Source organism: Heptranchias perlo, chromosome 9, assembly GCF_035084215.1.
Source record: "Heptranchias perlo isolate sHepPer1 chromosome 9, sHepPer1.hap1, whole genome shotgun sequence".
NCBI classification, from domain to species: Eukaryota; Metazoa; Chordata; class Chondrichthyes; order Hexanchiformes; family Hexanchidae; genus Heptranchias; species Heptranchias perlo.
In genome coordinates this window covers 55682368-55699672 of record NC_090333.1, presented here as the reverse complement: position 1 = coordinate 55699672, position 17305 = coordinate 55682368, and the positions used below count along the sequence as shown (strand labels likewise).

The 17305-nt window shown below is 42.8% G+C and overlaps 1 protein-coding gene across 4 annotated transcripts in view; it reads left to right on the top strand.

The window, feature by feature from the left end:
* hmcn1 (hemicentin 1) overlaps positions 1-17305 on the top strand; it is a 505541-nt gene that overhangs the window by 313157 nt on the left and 175079 nt on the right. For all 4 annotated transcript variants that reach the window (XM_067990488.1, XM_067990487.1, XM_067990489.1 and 1 more), the window contains 7 exons: positions 1793-1962; positions 3723-3877; positions 5382-5505; positions 8443-8544; positions 9489-9665; positions 12259-12410; positions 15434-15557. In XM_067990488.1, coding sequence (XP_067846589.1) covers positions 1793-1962; positions 3723-3877; positions 5382-5505; positions 8443-8544; positions 9489-9665; positions 12259-12410; positions 15434-15557 — 1004 coding nt within the window. The remainder of the gene's footprint in view (positions 1-1792; positions 1963-3722; positions 3878-5381; positions 5506-8442; positions 8545-9488; positions 9666-12258; positions 12411-15433; positions 15558-17305) is intronic.

Here is a 17305-nt window from a genome sequence, read left to right as displayed (position 1 = left end):
CTTTAGTTTTCACCATTGCTAGTGTTTGCATTGCAAAATGAACAAATAGCAGTGGAGATGATGAAATCATAACGATAGAATCTCGCCATCAGAAAATCAAACAGTGACAAAGACTTCAGATTAACATTAACATCCTTTTGTTTTGTTGCCTCCATTTCTGCTGATTTCCTGAATGTTTTTGCTTACATAGTGAGTACAGTTGACATCAGTGGAGTTGGTGGCTTGGAGGACTTACTGGAACTGATGTTCCTCTGGCTGGACCCCTATGTGCATCAGTTCCCAGGATGACATGGGAGGAGAAAAAGTTGAGGAGACCTGTAAGGCTGGGTCTCCGCCTCATTTCCGCATTACACATATTTCCTTTATAAGAAGTTTATAAGATATTGAGGGGAACGGATAGGGTGGACAGAGAGAAACTATTTCCGCTGGTTGGGGATTCTAGGAGTAGGGGGCACAGTCTAAAAATTAGAGCCAGACCTTTCAGGAGCGAGATTAGAAAACATTTCTACACACAAAGGGTGGTAGAAGTTTGGAACTCTCTTCCGCAAATGGCAATTGATACTAGCTCAATTGCTAAATTTAAATGTGAGATAGATAGCTTTTTGGCAACCAAAGGTATTAAGGGATATGGGCCAAAGGCGGGTATATGGAGTTAATTGTAAATAATTTTACAACACCAAGTTACAGTCCAACAAATTTATTTTAAATTCCACAAGCTTTCGGAGGCTTCCTCCTTCCTCAGGTGAACGGTGTGGAAGTTAGATCACAGATATGGAGTTAGATCACAGATCAGCCATGATCTTATCAAATGGCAGAGCAGGCATGAGGGGCTGAATGGCCTACTCCTGTTCCTATGTTCCTATGTTCCTGGACCTACCAGACATGGGCAGGAGTATCCGGCCTGAAACAGGCGGATGATTTAATGATACAGAAGTGACATTCCGCTCATTTTCCAGGAATTCCACCAAGGAAACGCTTACCCCAAAGTCTGGGCATTTAGGTTTGCAGTGCTGCCCCTTCAGATCGGAGCATCTGCTAAGGGGCAACCAGAAATTTCTGCTTACCTCAGGTAAATAAATGTTTTAGTCCTTCAGTCTTCAGTGCAGCAGGGCTGCAATGCTGAAGTGGAGGCCATTTGACCACTGATAGCTGCCACCTGAGGCCTAAGATCACGTGAGGTGGTTGGCTGCTCATGGTCTACAGTAGGCTCATGGGATTGGGGTGACCCTCTTCCTGGGAAGCTGCATCTCCAGAGCATATTTCTGAGCAGCTTAGTCACTTACCTGTTTGTCTCCAGTCTGCTGCAGAAGATTGGAGGTTTAACTGTCTTTTTAAAGGCTGAACAGAAGTTTCTAGATAATTCAATTGCTGACAACAGTTGAGCTTACAACGGTTTTGCACCAATGGGAATGCAAATGAGCAGACCCAGGAAACCTGCTTCTATATCCCTCTACAGGCCACTGGCAAGGGCAAACCTCTTCTTTTTTAAAGGGACATCAGCGGTGTAACTCATTTCACGGAGATTTTAGACCTTTGCCAAAAGTTTCCTATTTCTACTTTATAACAGGCTGTGTAGAAAATGAGCTGTGCAGTTTACACTTTACAGAAATTAAATGCTGATGAAAATCTGTACTCAAAATTCAAATGCGGGTAACAAAATGAGTTACACGTTTTCCTAGCTTATGACTTTTACAGTGATTCATTGTTATTATATGCATTGTCAATAAACAGCTTGAAATTATATTGTTGTTTAAAACTTGTTGATTTTAAAAAATGTATTATTTTATTTTAGGTGGATGAAGGACAGCCAACCGATTAAAACCATGGTCGGTGTTCAAATTTCAGCCAATGGCCATAAATTGATCATCTCTCAAGCCCAAGTCTCTGATACAGGGAGATACCAATGTGTAGCTACAAATGAAGCAGGCAATCGACAGCGGGAATTCAATGTCGTAGTTCAGGGTAACTCTTGCATATCCAGAACAGATTGTTGAAATGTTTTTATTCATTTATTTTTTACCTTTATTTTGATGTACCTTATACTCCTCATATTCTTCAGAGTAATGCATAATGGACTTAAGCCAAGATGGCAGGAGATTGGTGATATCTCCATGGCCTCTGGCAGGTTTGCTCTCTGATAATATGAAGGAATAAGAGCTCATGGTGTAGGGGGTAACATATTAGCATGAATAAAGGATTGGTTAGCCTACAGGAAACAGAGAGTTGGGATAAATGGGTCATTTTCAGGTTGGCAAGATGTAACGAGTGGAGTGCCACAGGGATCAGTACTGGGGCCTCAACTATTTACAATCTATATCAATGACTTGGATGAAGGGACCGAATGTATGGTTGCTTAATTTGCTGATGACAAAGGTAGGTAGGAAGGTAAGTTGTGAAGAGGACATAAGGAGTCTGCAAAGGGATGTTGATCGGATAAGTGAGTGGGTAAAAATTTGGCAGATGGAGTATAATGTGGGAAAATATGAATTTGTCCACTTTGGTAGGAGGAATAGAAAAGCAGTATATTATTTAAATGGAGAGAGATTACAGAACTCTGGGTGTCCTAGTACATGAATCACAAAAAGTTAGTATGCAGGTACAGCAAGTGATTAGGAAGGCAAATGGAATGTTGTCATTTATTGCAAGGGGAATGGAATATAAAAGTAGAGATATTTTGCTATAGTTGTACAGGGCATTGGTGAGACCACATCTAGAATACTGTGTGCAGTTTTGGTCTCCTTATTTAAGAAAGGGCATAATTGCTTTGGAGGCGGTTCAGAGAAGGTTCACTCGACTGATTTCTGGGATGAGGGTGTTATCTTATGAGGAAAGGTTGGACAAGTTGGGCCTGTATACACTGGAGTTTAGAAGAATGAGAGGTGATCTTATTGAAACGTATGAGATCCTGAGGGGACTTGAAGGGGTAGATGCTGAGAGGATGTTTCCCCTTGTGGGAGAGACTAGAACTAGGGGCCACAGTTTTTTTAAAAAGGGGTCTTCCATTTATGACGGAGATGAGGAGAAATATTTCCTCTCAGAGGGTTGTGAGTCTGTGGAACTCCCTTCCCCAGAGAGGGGTGGAGGCAGGGTCATTGAATATTTTTAAGGCTGAGTTAGATAGATTCCTGATTAACAAGGGAGTCAAAGGTTATAGTAGGTAGATGGGAAAGTAGGGTTGAGGTCACAATCAGATCAACCATGATCTTATCAAATGGCAGAGCAGGTTCGAGGGGCCAAATGGCCCACTCCTGCTCTTAATTCGTATGTTCGTATGGAATGAAGCTAAGGTTCAACTTGAGATAGAAGTTGCACCTTAGCTGATTGTTTCCTCCTTTTCAAGGGCTAAGTACACAACCTCTGTTGGATGCTGCAACTGGTGATCCAGCCAAAGAGCACAATCTGCTTTTTAGATGAGTCTGTGTTTTCTGAACTGTATCTGCCTTAATAAACTTAGATCAGAAGCCATGTGTTTTTATAATTTCCTAATGTTTATTAGATGGCATTCTCTCATTTAAAAAAACAATCTACAAAGTAATTTCTTTCATTACAATGCTCCAGTTTTTTCCCCTTTATTTCCTGTGACTGTTTACATGGTAGGACCAAGTCTGCTGCCTGAGAATAATTAAGATTCAGTGAGTTAGTTTGCTGCCAGGAGTTAGAAATATGAAAGCAATTTTAGTTGCTATGGAAATTGGATAAACTTTTTTTTTACATCAATGCAGTCCCACCAACAATTAGATCAACAGGACCTTCTGAAAGAGCTGTAGTGGTTCATAAAACTGTAACCCTGCAGTGTGTAGCCAATGGAATTCCAAACCCTACCATTACCTGGCTCAAAGATGGACGGCCAGTAAACACAGCAAGAGGAAACATCAAGGTACGTTCACTGAAATATGGTAGCCACATTAAGTGTGTTCAAATATCTTAACTGCTGTCTAGAATCATGTGTGAAGAGTGCCACTTGGGCAAGGAATTGGAGGCTGCCAGTTCCAATGGAACTGTACCCCAGGGGAGGGGAAAAAAACCATAGTTCTGCATTTTTGTAAAATAGGTACAGTAAATGCAGAATCTACATGTTTCATGCTTTATTGTAAACATTTGGAATTTTAAAACAAACTTGGGGTGAAATTGAACATGGGTGGGGACGCAAAACAGGCAGTATGTCATCACTCGCCCATTATACTTTCTGCCCAGGTATTCACTTCCGTCGACTTCAAATGACACTGAATATCGGGCGTGTTGTATAACGGCCGGCAGATGCGATTCTGCTTGTTTTGCATCTTCTGCCCACGTCAAATTTCACCCCCAATATTTCTATTAAACATTAAAAGTTAAACAATATTGATTTTTGTTGGTTACTTGCAGTATTGAGTGCTTACAAGGTTATACATAGTATCCTTACTAAATATGTTTTTTTACAGAATTAAGGAAGAAAATTATGAATTGTGCAATTGTAAAAATGTAGAAGAACTTTTTTGCTGATCACAGTTTGGGAGATTATTAAAATACAAAGACGACAGGATTGTGAAGCAAAATAGTTACATTTAAATCGCACAGTATTTTAGATACTGTTCATGCACACTGCTCGACTCAGTTAATGATTCAAATCTAAGGCAGACAGCACACAGATCCTGTAAAGAAGAGTAATTGAGGAAGGGTATGATATCGCAGTACAGACACCTTCTTACACTTTTATCATTTGAGTGACTTGTGATATGCCTGCCCCATGCCAGCCAGGAATGGCTGCATCTCACCAGATTCATAGTCAGTGGTCTAGAGGTCCTGTCTACAGATGAAGGATTCAGTAATATGTGCGATCTAGGGGACTGAATGACCTTCCAGAGAGGAATGTTAATGTGAAGATATGAACAGGGCGTGAACTCTTTTAACCTAACCCGCTCGGCAGGAAACTGATGGGATTGGATCGGGCAGGGTGTAGAACAGGCGGTCGACCCAATCCCATCAGCTTCCCGCCGGGCGGGTTCGGTTAAAATTACCCCCATTTCTTTTGCTGTTGCTGTTTTTTTTAATCCATTTTGCTCTGTAACTGATTGGGTGAAAATCCCCTTTTAATGCAAAATGGGAAAATCTCTCTCTCTCAATTATTGATGACTCGCTAACTAAATCTCAGTAATCTCACATTCCAAAGCTTTGCATTTCCATCTGGAAGTGAGTAATCTTTCTGTATCCAGGGCTGAGGAATGGAAAGTTAGTGTGGGTTGATCTGACTGGGGGGAAGGAGTGGGAAGTGAAAGCATTTTAAAACCAGGGATAGGGATGAAATGGGGATCATGGTTTTACATATATGTACATTGTACACCTAACGTGCCATATTTGTAGCTCATTCACAAAGCTTCAACATATCACCTGTGTGTTTGTAGCTGGAGTATGCAGGTCGCATGCTGCAGATTGTGAATGCCTTGCTGGAGGATGCAGGCAGGTATTCCTGTGTAGCAACTAATGCAGCTGGAGAAGCACAGCAACATATCAGACTCAATGTACATGGTAAGAACTACTCTATAACAATAAACACTAACACACATTTGTTTTGCTTCTACTATTTAAAAAAAAATTATATATGTAAAAAATACAATTTTAGTTACTTTATGCATAGCATTTTTAACTGGGTACATATTTCTCCCCTTCCTTTAAAGTCCCCCCTTCCCCATGTCAAAACTATTATCCAACTGAGAGAGCAGTCAAGTGACTTGGATCCGGGTCTCTGTCCTCCCTTGCTGTTGACCTGTTTGCCATGAGGTGAGAGAGGCATCTGGGGTGACTCAATTAGTTTTTCTTCCCTCTCCTCCCTGTGAAGGCACACCCAGCCTCTATTCACCATCTCTCCTAATGGTACAGTTGAGATTAGGAGTCCGATATGGGGAATTACATGAGTGAGCCTGCACTCTACCCCTCTGTGGCATGATACGTTAGGGCAGTATGGCATTACTATACCACCACACCCATCATAATATAAAGACTTTTGTTACCGCAAAACAGTTCAAAAATAAAGGTTGATCAATAAACTTTTGATTTGTAGATGTGGTATCTTTGCATATATGTGTGCTGGTAGGTTCCTCTAGTGATTTGTTGTAAAGTGGAACCTCAATTATCTGCCACAATGATGGTTTAATAAAAGTTAATGGGTAATCGAGGGTCAACAAAATTTAGTTTACAAGTATGGCCCAGCAATACCCTAAATAGAAGAAGAAAGACTAGTATAATACAAATAACAGAATGAACATTATCTTGTGCTATTTGCCAAGAAGGAAATAAAATACAAATCACAGAAGAAGTTGTGTAATGAGTTGACATATGGTGCAAGGTTTTGTCTCATGAAAACTTTGGCAGATAATTGGGATGATGGATAGTAGGAGTGTAGATAATGGAGCTTGAACTGTATTTGTCCAGTGTGACATTTTATTTCCTGGCATATGACCTTGAGCAACATATTTTATGATTTGCATATAATCCTTGTCACGTTTTGGGATTTTTGACAATTTTCCCATGGGAAGGAACTTGGTACGGTTTAAATTAAGAATGTTATCTAAAGTTAAATTCAGCTCTGAAAGGATTAAAATGATCACAGCAACCAGCAGATGGGGAGAACGTGTTAAAGCTTGACCGACCGGCTTGTGGAATGTTGCTGCTCACTTATCACTTCTAACTGAGATAATAGGTTAGATTTTAACCCGGAGTGGGAATCAGGCACGTGGGGGTCGAGGCAAGCGCCAAAACCCTCTAACCTCAGCAGCGTGAGGTCTAGGTAATTTTAACTCCTGGAGCTCATCTGCTTGTCCCCAGTCTGTTGCCCACCCAAAACGGGTGAGAAGCGACGGTTGGCTGGTGGGCAGGAGCGTAATTTCAAACAGCAGGAGGCTATGGGCTAGGACCAAAGGAATGGTCAACGGCATTCAGGTATGTTGTGGGACAGGGGGAAGTCCGGGATGGGAGAGGCCTAAACTTTCCTTGTGGGGCCTGGAGGTGCACTCCTGCTTCTCTTGGCCCCATAAGGAAAGTTATCAAAAGTTTTTTTAAAATTGTACCGGTTTGGGCCTCTTCTGGCCCCAGCTCCTCTTCCCGCTGTCTTCACCTGGCAGGAAAGCCACAACGGCTTCCCCTCTCAGGCCACAGTTAAAATAATTGTCGTAGCCCGACAGTGTCATCGGACCCCGATCTGCGTATTTTAAGAAGGACCCTGCCAGCTTCAGGCGGGCAGCAGGTTAAAATAGAAGACAGTGGGAATAGAGAGAGCTGTCAATGGGTAAGCCTCCCACACAATTTTAACTGGTCCACCTGATTTCCGCCAGGCAGGTAGGGTTAAAATTGCCTATAAGGTGTCTGCTCACTCATTTCGGGCTCATATGTCAAGATGGTCCTACTAATTTTGAAAAGAGCAGGAGATGACTTTTAGGGACCCACCCCCCGAGGGGTGGGGGCAGCAACTGGTTTAAATGGCAGCCCTACTGAACAATCCCTGCTCAGGGAGAGGGCCAGGGGTCAGCTGCTAGTTTCCTGTCCAGGAGGCGGGGGGAGAACAAAGACTCCCAATGTGGCGGTACTTGGAACGGCTTGCTGAAAGGAAGGCAAGAAAGACCTAGGCAGTTTATTATAAGACAATGCCTACCATGTCCCTGTAAGCTTTGGTCTGTTTCAATGCTAAGATGGACCAAAAGAAAATATAGTTAGCTCACTATTCAGCACATGACTGTGTGGTTTATTATTTTCTTATTCATGAGGAGGGGCTAGAAGTTAAGTGAAGTAACTGAGTTTTGATGATAACTGCACTTTACACATTCATTTGTCATCTGTAAAATAAAGCAGCTTAACAATTTGTATCTGATCTTGTCTCACTGACGTGTTTTTCGTTCACCTACTGAAAGGTTGGAGAAGCACACATGAGGGCATGTATGAAAGAAACAATATCTAGTTCAGATCACAAGGGGTATAACTGCAATGCCCCCAGGTTAGGCTATCATATAAGATATTGGGCAGTATGGGCACCATACTGAACATAAGATGCAGGGATCACTTAAGGGAGTGTCCAGCACCTCTGAACCCCAGAGAATATTTAAGCAGACATGAAATTTGTAACAATCCTATTAAAAAGAAAACTGGCTTTGAAACACATTAACTTTGTATATTATTTTCAAGGAAGAAATATCAAAAAGCTTAATATCTTTACATAGAATTACATAGAATCCACAGCACAGAACCAGGCCATTCAGCACAACTGGTCCATGCTAGAGTATCTACACCACACCAGTCTCCTCTTGCTCTGATTACCTTTTCCCACCCTGCCCCCCATATCCCTCTATTCCATTCTCCAAGTATGCACCAAGCCTCCCATTAAATGCATCAATGCTATCTTCTTCAACCATTCCATGTGGCAGCGAGTTCTTCCGAATCATTACCCATGAGAATCTAATTTGCTTGGCTTTGTAGAACCTCCGAGTATTGAAGATGGAGACCTAACTCTAAATGAGACAGTGATTGTTAGAAATCCAATAGAACTGAAATGTAAAGCATCAGGGAATCCAATACCAGGTAGGTCTGAGAAACTCCTATTTATGCTCCAGAGGTATCTAACTCTGCAGCTGTTAGCTGGTTACCTCCTTTGTCAATGGTATGAATGGAATACAGTTTGATTGTTGTGTTTAAATTTAACTACACACCTTCATTTAAATATTTGTTTTTTGGGAAAATGTTATCGTAATTTCAAGGATGGGTATTCAGAATAATATGTAATTTAGTTTTGGACCTTCTATGTCTGCCCAAAAATTCTTAGCCCACAAATTGCAAATTGTACAGCAGCGCCATGCGGTGTGGTATTGAGCACTGTATAACAGGGTTGATCCCAACCTCAGTGTGTGCGGATACTAAAAATGATGATTTGTTCTGGTTGCTATGTGTACCAGCACTGTAAATACACCCAAAAAGAACACATTTATGCTTTTGTCTCAGGTGATCAGGTCAGGCTCAGCCACGATGGCCCCTTAGTTAAAAGGTCCCATCAGCTCTGACCACTAAGGTTCACATATGACTCTCACTGAGAGCACCATCACCCATGGAAATGTACCCCATCATGAGCCATCACCTTCAGAAGAGGAGAGCTAAGGGAAGAAAGTTGCAGGGAAAATTGAAGATTGGAGGGAAAAGAAAGAGTATCAGAGATCAGCAAGGAGAGCTTCTTAGACTAAGTTAGCTGATATTGTAAACCATCAGTGAACTTGAACACCACCAGTAGATTGACCCTAAACCACCAGGAAGCTTGGACATCGCAGACCTTAAATTTAAAGTCTGTAAGATTTATAGTTAATAGGAATATACAATGTGTGAGCAATTATCAGAGATAGGAACAACTGGGAATAAGGAGTTTTATACCTTGAATGGAAAATCTGTTCTGTACTTTGATTCAATAACTCAATACAGTGATTTGGGTTGTAAAATAACCGTTTGCTAAAATCATTTATTTATTTTTCCAACACCAGCTTTAAAATGGTACAAAGACAACCGGCCAATCAGCACAAGCTTCGGAGCTTCCATACTGAATCGGGGTCAGTTTCTCCAGATTGCCAGTGCCCAGGTACCAGACACGGGCATGTACAGGTGTGCAGCTGTCAATGTGGCAGGAACTGCTGAGATATTCTATAGTGTGGAGGTTTATGGTAAGTAAAGCCACATTGTGCATTCATAAAGTTAGTGTAAGTGCCATATCCTGATAAGATAATGGAAACACATCCTCATATATTATGCTGTATAAGATATGTTAAAAATGATTAGAAGCATCAAAACTTTTATAACTGCAGTATGTGTATATTACCAATAATGAGGTAAACATATTTTAGCAGCTGTTCAGTGAAGCACGAGGCTGATTTTATTTTAATAGTAAAAGTTTAAATCCCAATGTTACGTTATTAGGTTGTAAAACTGTTCACTGAATACATGCTTCGCACATAGGCATCATTTTTGCATGGCTGTGATTTAGACATTTTAAAACTAATTTAATCATACACAGGAAGATTGTACACTGAGTAATAATTAAGGAAAGGACTGGTTAACCATTATGGTGATGTTATTAAGATGCAGGGCTAAATTTGGCTATGTCACCATGACATAGATTTAAAGTAATTGGCAAAAGAACCAGCCGCGATATGAGGGGAAAAAAAATTTATGCAGCGAGTGGTTATGATCTGGAATGCACTGCCTGAAAGGGTGGTGGAAGCAGATTCAATAAAACTTTCAAAAGGGAGTTGGATAAATACTTGATGGGGAAAAATTTGCAGGGCTATGGGGAAAGAGCAGGGAGTGGGACTAATTGGATAGCTCTTTCAAATAGCCGACACAAAGTGGGTGATTTTAGGAGGCAATTGCGGGTGCGTGGGGGTTCCGAAAATCGCGGAAATCCTGTTCAGGTTTGGAAGCCGGCTCCAACCCACTGACTTCCGAGTTTCCCAGGGACCCACCTGTGTGCACGTGGGTGACCCAAAACCGGAAGTCCCGCCAGCGATTAAAGCCGGCGGGATGAGTGTTAAAGAGCCAAATGTACTGAGGTACATAAAGCACTTTACCTGTGACAGATGAAGGGATTAGAAAGATTTTTAACTTACCTGGGCGGCTTGCTCACCGCTTCTGATTCATGCCTGGTGAAACCAGGCCTGAAGGGCCGGATCAGGGAAAAAGAAACAAAATAAATTAAATAAAAACCATGGAAGGAAGTGAAAATATGAACATACCTTTGAAACCTGCTCAGATGTCCAATGTCTCCCGCTCCAATGTCCCCCTCTTCACTCTCCCGATGTCCCCCCAATCTTCCACTCTACCCCCCCGATCTTCCCCTCTACCCCCCCCGATCTTCCCCTCTACCCCCCCCCGATCTTCCCCTCTACCCCCCCCGATCTTCCCCTCTACCCCCCCCCGATCTTCCCCTCTACCCCCCCTGATCTTCCCCTCTACCCCCCCCGATCTTCCCCTCTACCGCCCCCGATCTTCCCCTCTACCGCCCCCGATCTTCCCCTCTACCCCCCCGATCTTCCCCTCTACCCCCCCCCGATCTTCCCCTCTACTCCCCCCCGATCTTCCCCTCTACCCCCCCCGATCTTCCAATCTCCACCCCCCCCTCCCCGATTTTCCAGTCCAGCGCCGGATCTTCCCCACCTCTCCCTCGACCTTCCCCTCTCCCCCCCCCGATCTTCCAATCTCCACCACCCCACCCCGATCTTCCCCACCTCCCCCTCGATCTTCCCCTCTCCCCCCCCCGATCTTCCAATCTCCACCACCCCCCCCGATCTTCTCCCCTCCCCCCCCCCCCGCCCCAGTCTTCCAGTCCAGCGCCGGATCTTCCCCTCCTCCCCCTCGATCTTCCCCCCTCCCCCCCCCGATCTTCCAATCTCCACCACCCCCCCCTGATCTTCTCCCCTCCCCCCCCCCCCCCGCCCCAGTCTTCTAGTCCAGCGCCGGATCTTCCCCTCCTCCCCCTCGATCTTCCCCTCTTCCCCCCCCCCCCGATCTTCCCCTCTTCCCCCCCCCCCCCCCCATCCCGGTCTTCCAGTCCAGCGCCAGATCTTCCATTCTCCCCAGGACTTTAATCGCTATCAATCAACGTGCGATCGCGTCGGAAACGGTAAGTTTGGTTCATGCAGGTTTGCCATGCGCACCTTCACCCCCCCCGCTGCCAACCTGCCACCATGGTAAAAGCACAATGAGCCAAATGTGTATCATTCTATGATTCTATGACTAACTAACATCCTTCTGTGAAGTTAGTTTTTAGTGTACGTCAAGAATGCAATTCTTCAGTCGTAAATGATGTACCTGAAATGTGTGTGTGATATAGCACCTTATTTCAAAGCATTTCAATACATTTTATACACATTAGGACTAATTTTGACTTTGTGTGACTTCAGTGAAAATAAAAATCAGGAGAGATGTAAAACAGGCTGCTGATTCACTGTCACCTGTTTTATCACTCAAAGCCAAAATTACCCCCAGTGAAAGTTTGAAGTCTTATGTAGGCAAACGCAGCAATCATTCTGCACTAGCAAGATCCCACATACCCCAATGAGAAGAATGTACTTTGGGAATATTACTGAAAGATCAATATTGAATCACTCCATAATAAAAGTAGACAATGGAGATAACATGTACCAACTGATGCACAGTAAAGACAACTGATACGCAATGTTTTAATTAATATGAAACAAATGACATTATTTTAAAATTTTACACAAGTTGTGTTTTCATGTTGATCATTTCCCCCTGTAGTTCCTCCGACAATCTTTGGCAGCAGTGACATGGTGACGGTGGTGGTAAATAACCCGGTTAGACTGGAATGTGAGGCCAGGGGCATCCCAGTGCCAAGCTTGACATGGCTGAAAGATGGCAGCCCTGTCTCTAGCTTTTCCGATGGTGTTCAGGTACCGTTAATTCATGGTTTAATACTACTAATGACATTAAAACATTTAGGATCTTATCAAGCGTGGCAGCCGACCCTGTAAAGAAAGAAAGAATTAGCATTTATAAAGAACCTTTCATGTTCTTAAGCTGTCTCAAAGTGCTTCACAGCCAATAAATTATTTTAAAATGTAGTCACTCTTGTAAGCAAATGCGGCAACCAATTGGCAAAAAGTAAGATCCCACAATCAGATGAATGACCAGTTAATCTGTGTTTTTGGGTGGAATTGGTTGAAAGCTGAATACTTGCCAGGACACTGGGAGAACTCCCTGCTTTTCTTTGATAAAGCTTCTTGGGATCTTTTATAAATAGGCAGATGGGGCCTCGTTTTAATGTCTCATCAAAGATGGCACCTCCAACAATGTAGCTCTCCCTTTGTACTGCGTCATAGTGTCAACCTAGATCAATGTGTTCAAGACCTGGAGTAGGGTTTCAACTTACAACCTACTGCCTCATCGATGAGAGACTACTGAGGCAAAGTGCATTACAACCCAGATCTGGTATTATTTATTTGAAACAATTGTCTTCTCCCCACTGTTATTGCTCTTAGACCTTATTATATTTGTAAGCAATTTTACAACACCAAGTTATAGTCCAACGATTTTTATTTGAAATCTACAAGCTTTCGGAGGCTTCCTCCTTCCTCAGGTAAATGTCAGGAGCTCCTTGAAGCCTACGCATTTATACATCACAGAACAATACATGGTGTTTACAGACTGCCCCTGCAACTGCCCGTTGCCAAGGCAATCACCGTGTTCAGACAGAGAGGTGTCACCTACAGAACCCCGAATACACATTCAACAAAAAAACAAACAGGAAAAAAAAACAGAGAGAGAGAGAGGCAGAAACATCCGGAAGGCAGAGAAAGCCAGCAAATGACCCATTATATTAAAAACAGATAGCTTTTGTTCGCTGGTGGGGTAACGTGTAGCGTGACATGAACCCAAGATCCCGGTTGAGGCTGTCCTCATGGGTGCGGAACTTGGCTATCAATTTCTGCTCGACGATTTTGCGTTGTCGTGTGTCTCGAAGGCCGCCTTGGAGAACGCTTACCCGAAGATTTTACACCTTATTATATGGTAAAGAAGTGCCACTGTATGGGACCATGGATTGGTGGTACGTAGTTTGTGTATACTATCCTCTCCACTCCTGAGTTCCAAATCACACAGTGCTACTATTGGAGACTAAATTGCCATAATTAAAGAATACAATATTTTGCAGCTGTGATCATGTATTTTGTTGAATATAATTATTTTTACTGTTGCTGCACAGTTTTATAACGGAGGATTTAATTACATGCTGATTAGACAATGAATACAGAAGGTCCCAGGTTCACAACTAGTCTAAGGAAAGCTGGTTAGGCCGCACAACGCCTGGTACCAATGGGCAGAACGTGTGCGGTGCAAAATCCACCCATTTGTACCTGAAAATTATAATCGAGGTCTCACAACCAGAGTAGGACCCTAACTTGCACAGTTAAGCAGCCTCCCACCTGTCTCAGGTGGGCAAGCTGCTTGTCCATTTACAGGCATCCCTGATATTTGCATCAGACGGGCCTTGGGCATCAATGGAGCAGATGAGATGCCTCCATGATCTTAAGTTGCTGGCTGCCCATTTTTCAAGCTAGAAATAGTGGCTGGCAGTTAAAAATCACCCCCACTGTGTGGACTCACAGATAACAAATGGCCACTTGGTCATGTTACTGGAGAGTGACTGGCACCTGTGTACTGTACTCCTGCATTACTGAACAACAACAATGTGCATTTATATAGCACCTTTAATAAAGTAAAACGTCCCAAGGCACTTCACAAGAGCGTTATCAAACAAAATTTGACACTGAGCTACACAAGGAGATATTAGGACAGGTGACCAAAAGCTTGGTCAAAGAGGTAGGTTTTAAGGAGCATCTTAAAGGAGGAGAGAGAGGTAGAGAGGCAGAAAGGTTTAGAGAGGGAATTCCAGAGCTTAGGGCTTAGGCAGCTGAAGGGAGGGCCTCCAATGGTGGAGTGATTAAAATCAGAGATGCGCAAAAAGCCAGAATTGGAGGAGCGCAGAGATCTCGGAGGGTTGTAGGGCTGGAGGAGGTTACAAAGATTACCAGTGATACATTACTTGTGAGCTGGCTGGGGTCCATGGCTGGCAGGCTTGACACATTACTGGTGAGCTGGCTGGGGTCCATAATTGGCAGGCTTGACACATTACTGGTGAGCTGGCTGGGGTCCATGGCTGCCAAGATGCCCATGTCATGTTATTTTTTTTCTAATAGCTCCTTTCACTTAAAGGGGAAGTGCATTCTTCTGAACTGTCAGTTAATTGTATACTTCGTGGGTACTTTCTATGTACTTGTGACAGTTTTTTCAATCACCTGTGTTTCCTGCTTTAGAACTGCTGACCCATAGGCAGGTTGGAGCCATTATTTTGTACAGAACTCCCCCTATTGTAACACCATGCAGTTCTGCTCCTGTGATAAGAAATGGGGGAGGAGGGATTCAAAATTGCTGGGAAACAGCAGCTGCCCCCCTCCCCACCCCGGTTCACCGAGCTGCCCGCTAGCATTCATTGAATGCTGGACAGCTCACTGACTATTCTAATGAGGCCTGAAGCTGAAATGGTTTGGGCCTTCCACTGAATCTATCAGGTGACTGCCGTGGACACACCACTGACATTGCGACCATTTTGGGTGAAAGTTCAAAATCGCCCTTCGGAAGTCTTAACCACAGCCCACTGCTCTTACTTCATGATGTCACCTTGCATGATGTCAAATCAGATATCCTGCACAAAATGTATGCCTGTATCCCTTAGTTTTAAAACATAAAACCTAAAACCTAGAAACAAGGAGCAACTTAAAGATACCAGTGGGTTTACATTTAGCATTATGTGACAATTATGTAGCGAGCCTTTTCCTTTTAACTTTACATTTGCTTGTGAGTTGAATTCTCTCGTGATGCATGTACTATAATATGGTGTGGACATCCCTCCCTGCAGGTTCTGTCTGGGGGCCGAGTGCTTGCTATCACCAGCGCTCAGATCAGTGATACTGGCAAATACACATGTGTAGCAGTGAATGCTGCAGGAGAACAGCAAAGGGACATTGACCTCAGAGTTTATGGTAACATTACAAGCCTTTCATTTTTTTCTCCAATCCTTTTTGCATGCATTTCCTGTAATCGGAATCATCTGTACACAAGGAAGCACCAATCCAACTGCTGAAAAATATTCCTTGCATTCCATCAATAATACCATCACACGACTCCAACTAATGAGCTTCCATTTCACATTTATTTGAGTAGTCCATGCCAGTTGTGCTCCGTGTGCATCTTCAGCTCGTTAATAAAGCAGCAATCAGTTCTTAATCCTTTTAGTTGTGCTTATTGTAGATGTGTTCTTTTGTCTATAGTACAGAAAAGCAGCAGAACATTTTCCAAATCCAAATCGGGTCAAAATTCAGTTAGTCCTATAAGTCTGAATTTAGTCCAAAGTCTGATAAAGGGAAAAGCACCTCCATCAACTATGGTGGTTCTTGTCCCTATAAAGGAACTGTTCTCCAGAGTTTGGGCTGCAATTTCTGACCCTACCTACAGGCTTTCGCCTGAATGTTTTGTTTTATTGCTTCAAAATAAAAATATGGCACTCTGAAGCAACTGGTCCACCTGGGCTGTGCATTCTAAATGTTCAAGTATAGAAAGTGAGATAGTGGCGAGCTTATCATAACTGTTCCTATACAATACACTGCTTTAGAGGTGAAATCAACCTGAACTGTGCCCAAGAATTTCGTTACAAAAACAGAAAATGCTGGGAATACTCAGCATGTCAGGCAGCATCTGTAAAGAAAGGAAAAACATTGATATTTCAGGCATAGCCAGTCATCAGAACATAACTAAATCTTCATTAACACATCAAACATGACCAGTCTGACAAGTTGGAAGTGATGATGCATCTTTTGTTTTTTAAAAGTAAGGCAGCACATTTATTTGAAAATATTCCATTTTATTATGTTAACAGTCATATGCTTATAATCGCATTAACAGCATCTTCTACAGATGGCATGACCTTTAAGAACATGACAGTAAACTTGTGCAATAGATATTTTACTCAATTATGTCCAATTCTGCACAAAGGAGACACAATTTGTGCAAAAGTTTGCCTCTGTGTGGCAACATGCTATCATTTTACTTTATAAAAATGTAAATGATTATTGTGATGGTTTACTCTGTTTCCTCTATGGCTTCAGAGTCCCATGCTAGTCTACTGTCTATGGAAGGGGTGTTGTCCATTAGGTTTAGAGTCTATTGAAAGGTATATTGCCCATTAGGCATAGGGTCTATACATCTCATTTCAGTATAGTAATGGGGGGGGGGGGGTGGGGAGAGCTAGGTCTTTATCTCATTCTGGCAGTTGAGGGAGGCATCCTTATTCACATGCCACAACTTTTTTAGGCTTCAGTTTAAGGAGGTCTGAATGTTGTGAGGAAAAGGAGCTGATATATTCTGAGTACTCACCCCAATCTATCATGCAGTTTACACTACAGCTGCAAATTCACATCTGTTTGCTACTGCTTGCACTGAAATATTTTGTGCAAATAGTGCAGAGATATGGCTTTTGACCTTATTGAGGACGATAAACACTCTACCCCTGGATACTAAGTTAAGCGTCTGTTGTGCATTGGCCTGTTATAAATGTCAAGGGGAAATTGGACTTCAGTAGCAAACAAAAAAAGCAAAACATCTGTTGAACTGGTAACTTAACACCTCAGACTACATATACTGAATCAAGGCAGGTGTAAATATGAAGTGAGCAGACATTCATTTGAGATCTTCCTGATCTGAGTTGAATAGGGCAGGAGTGTGAACAAGGTTT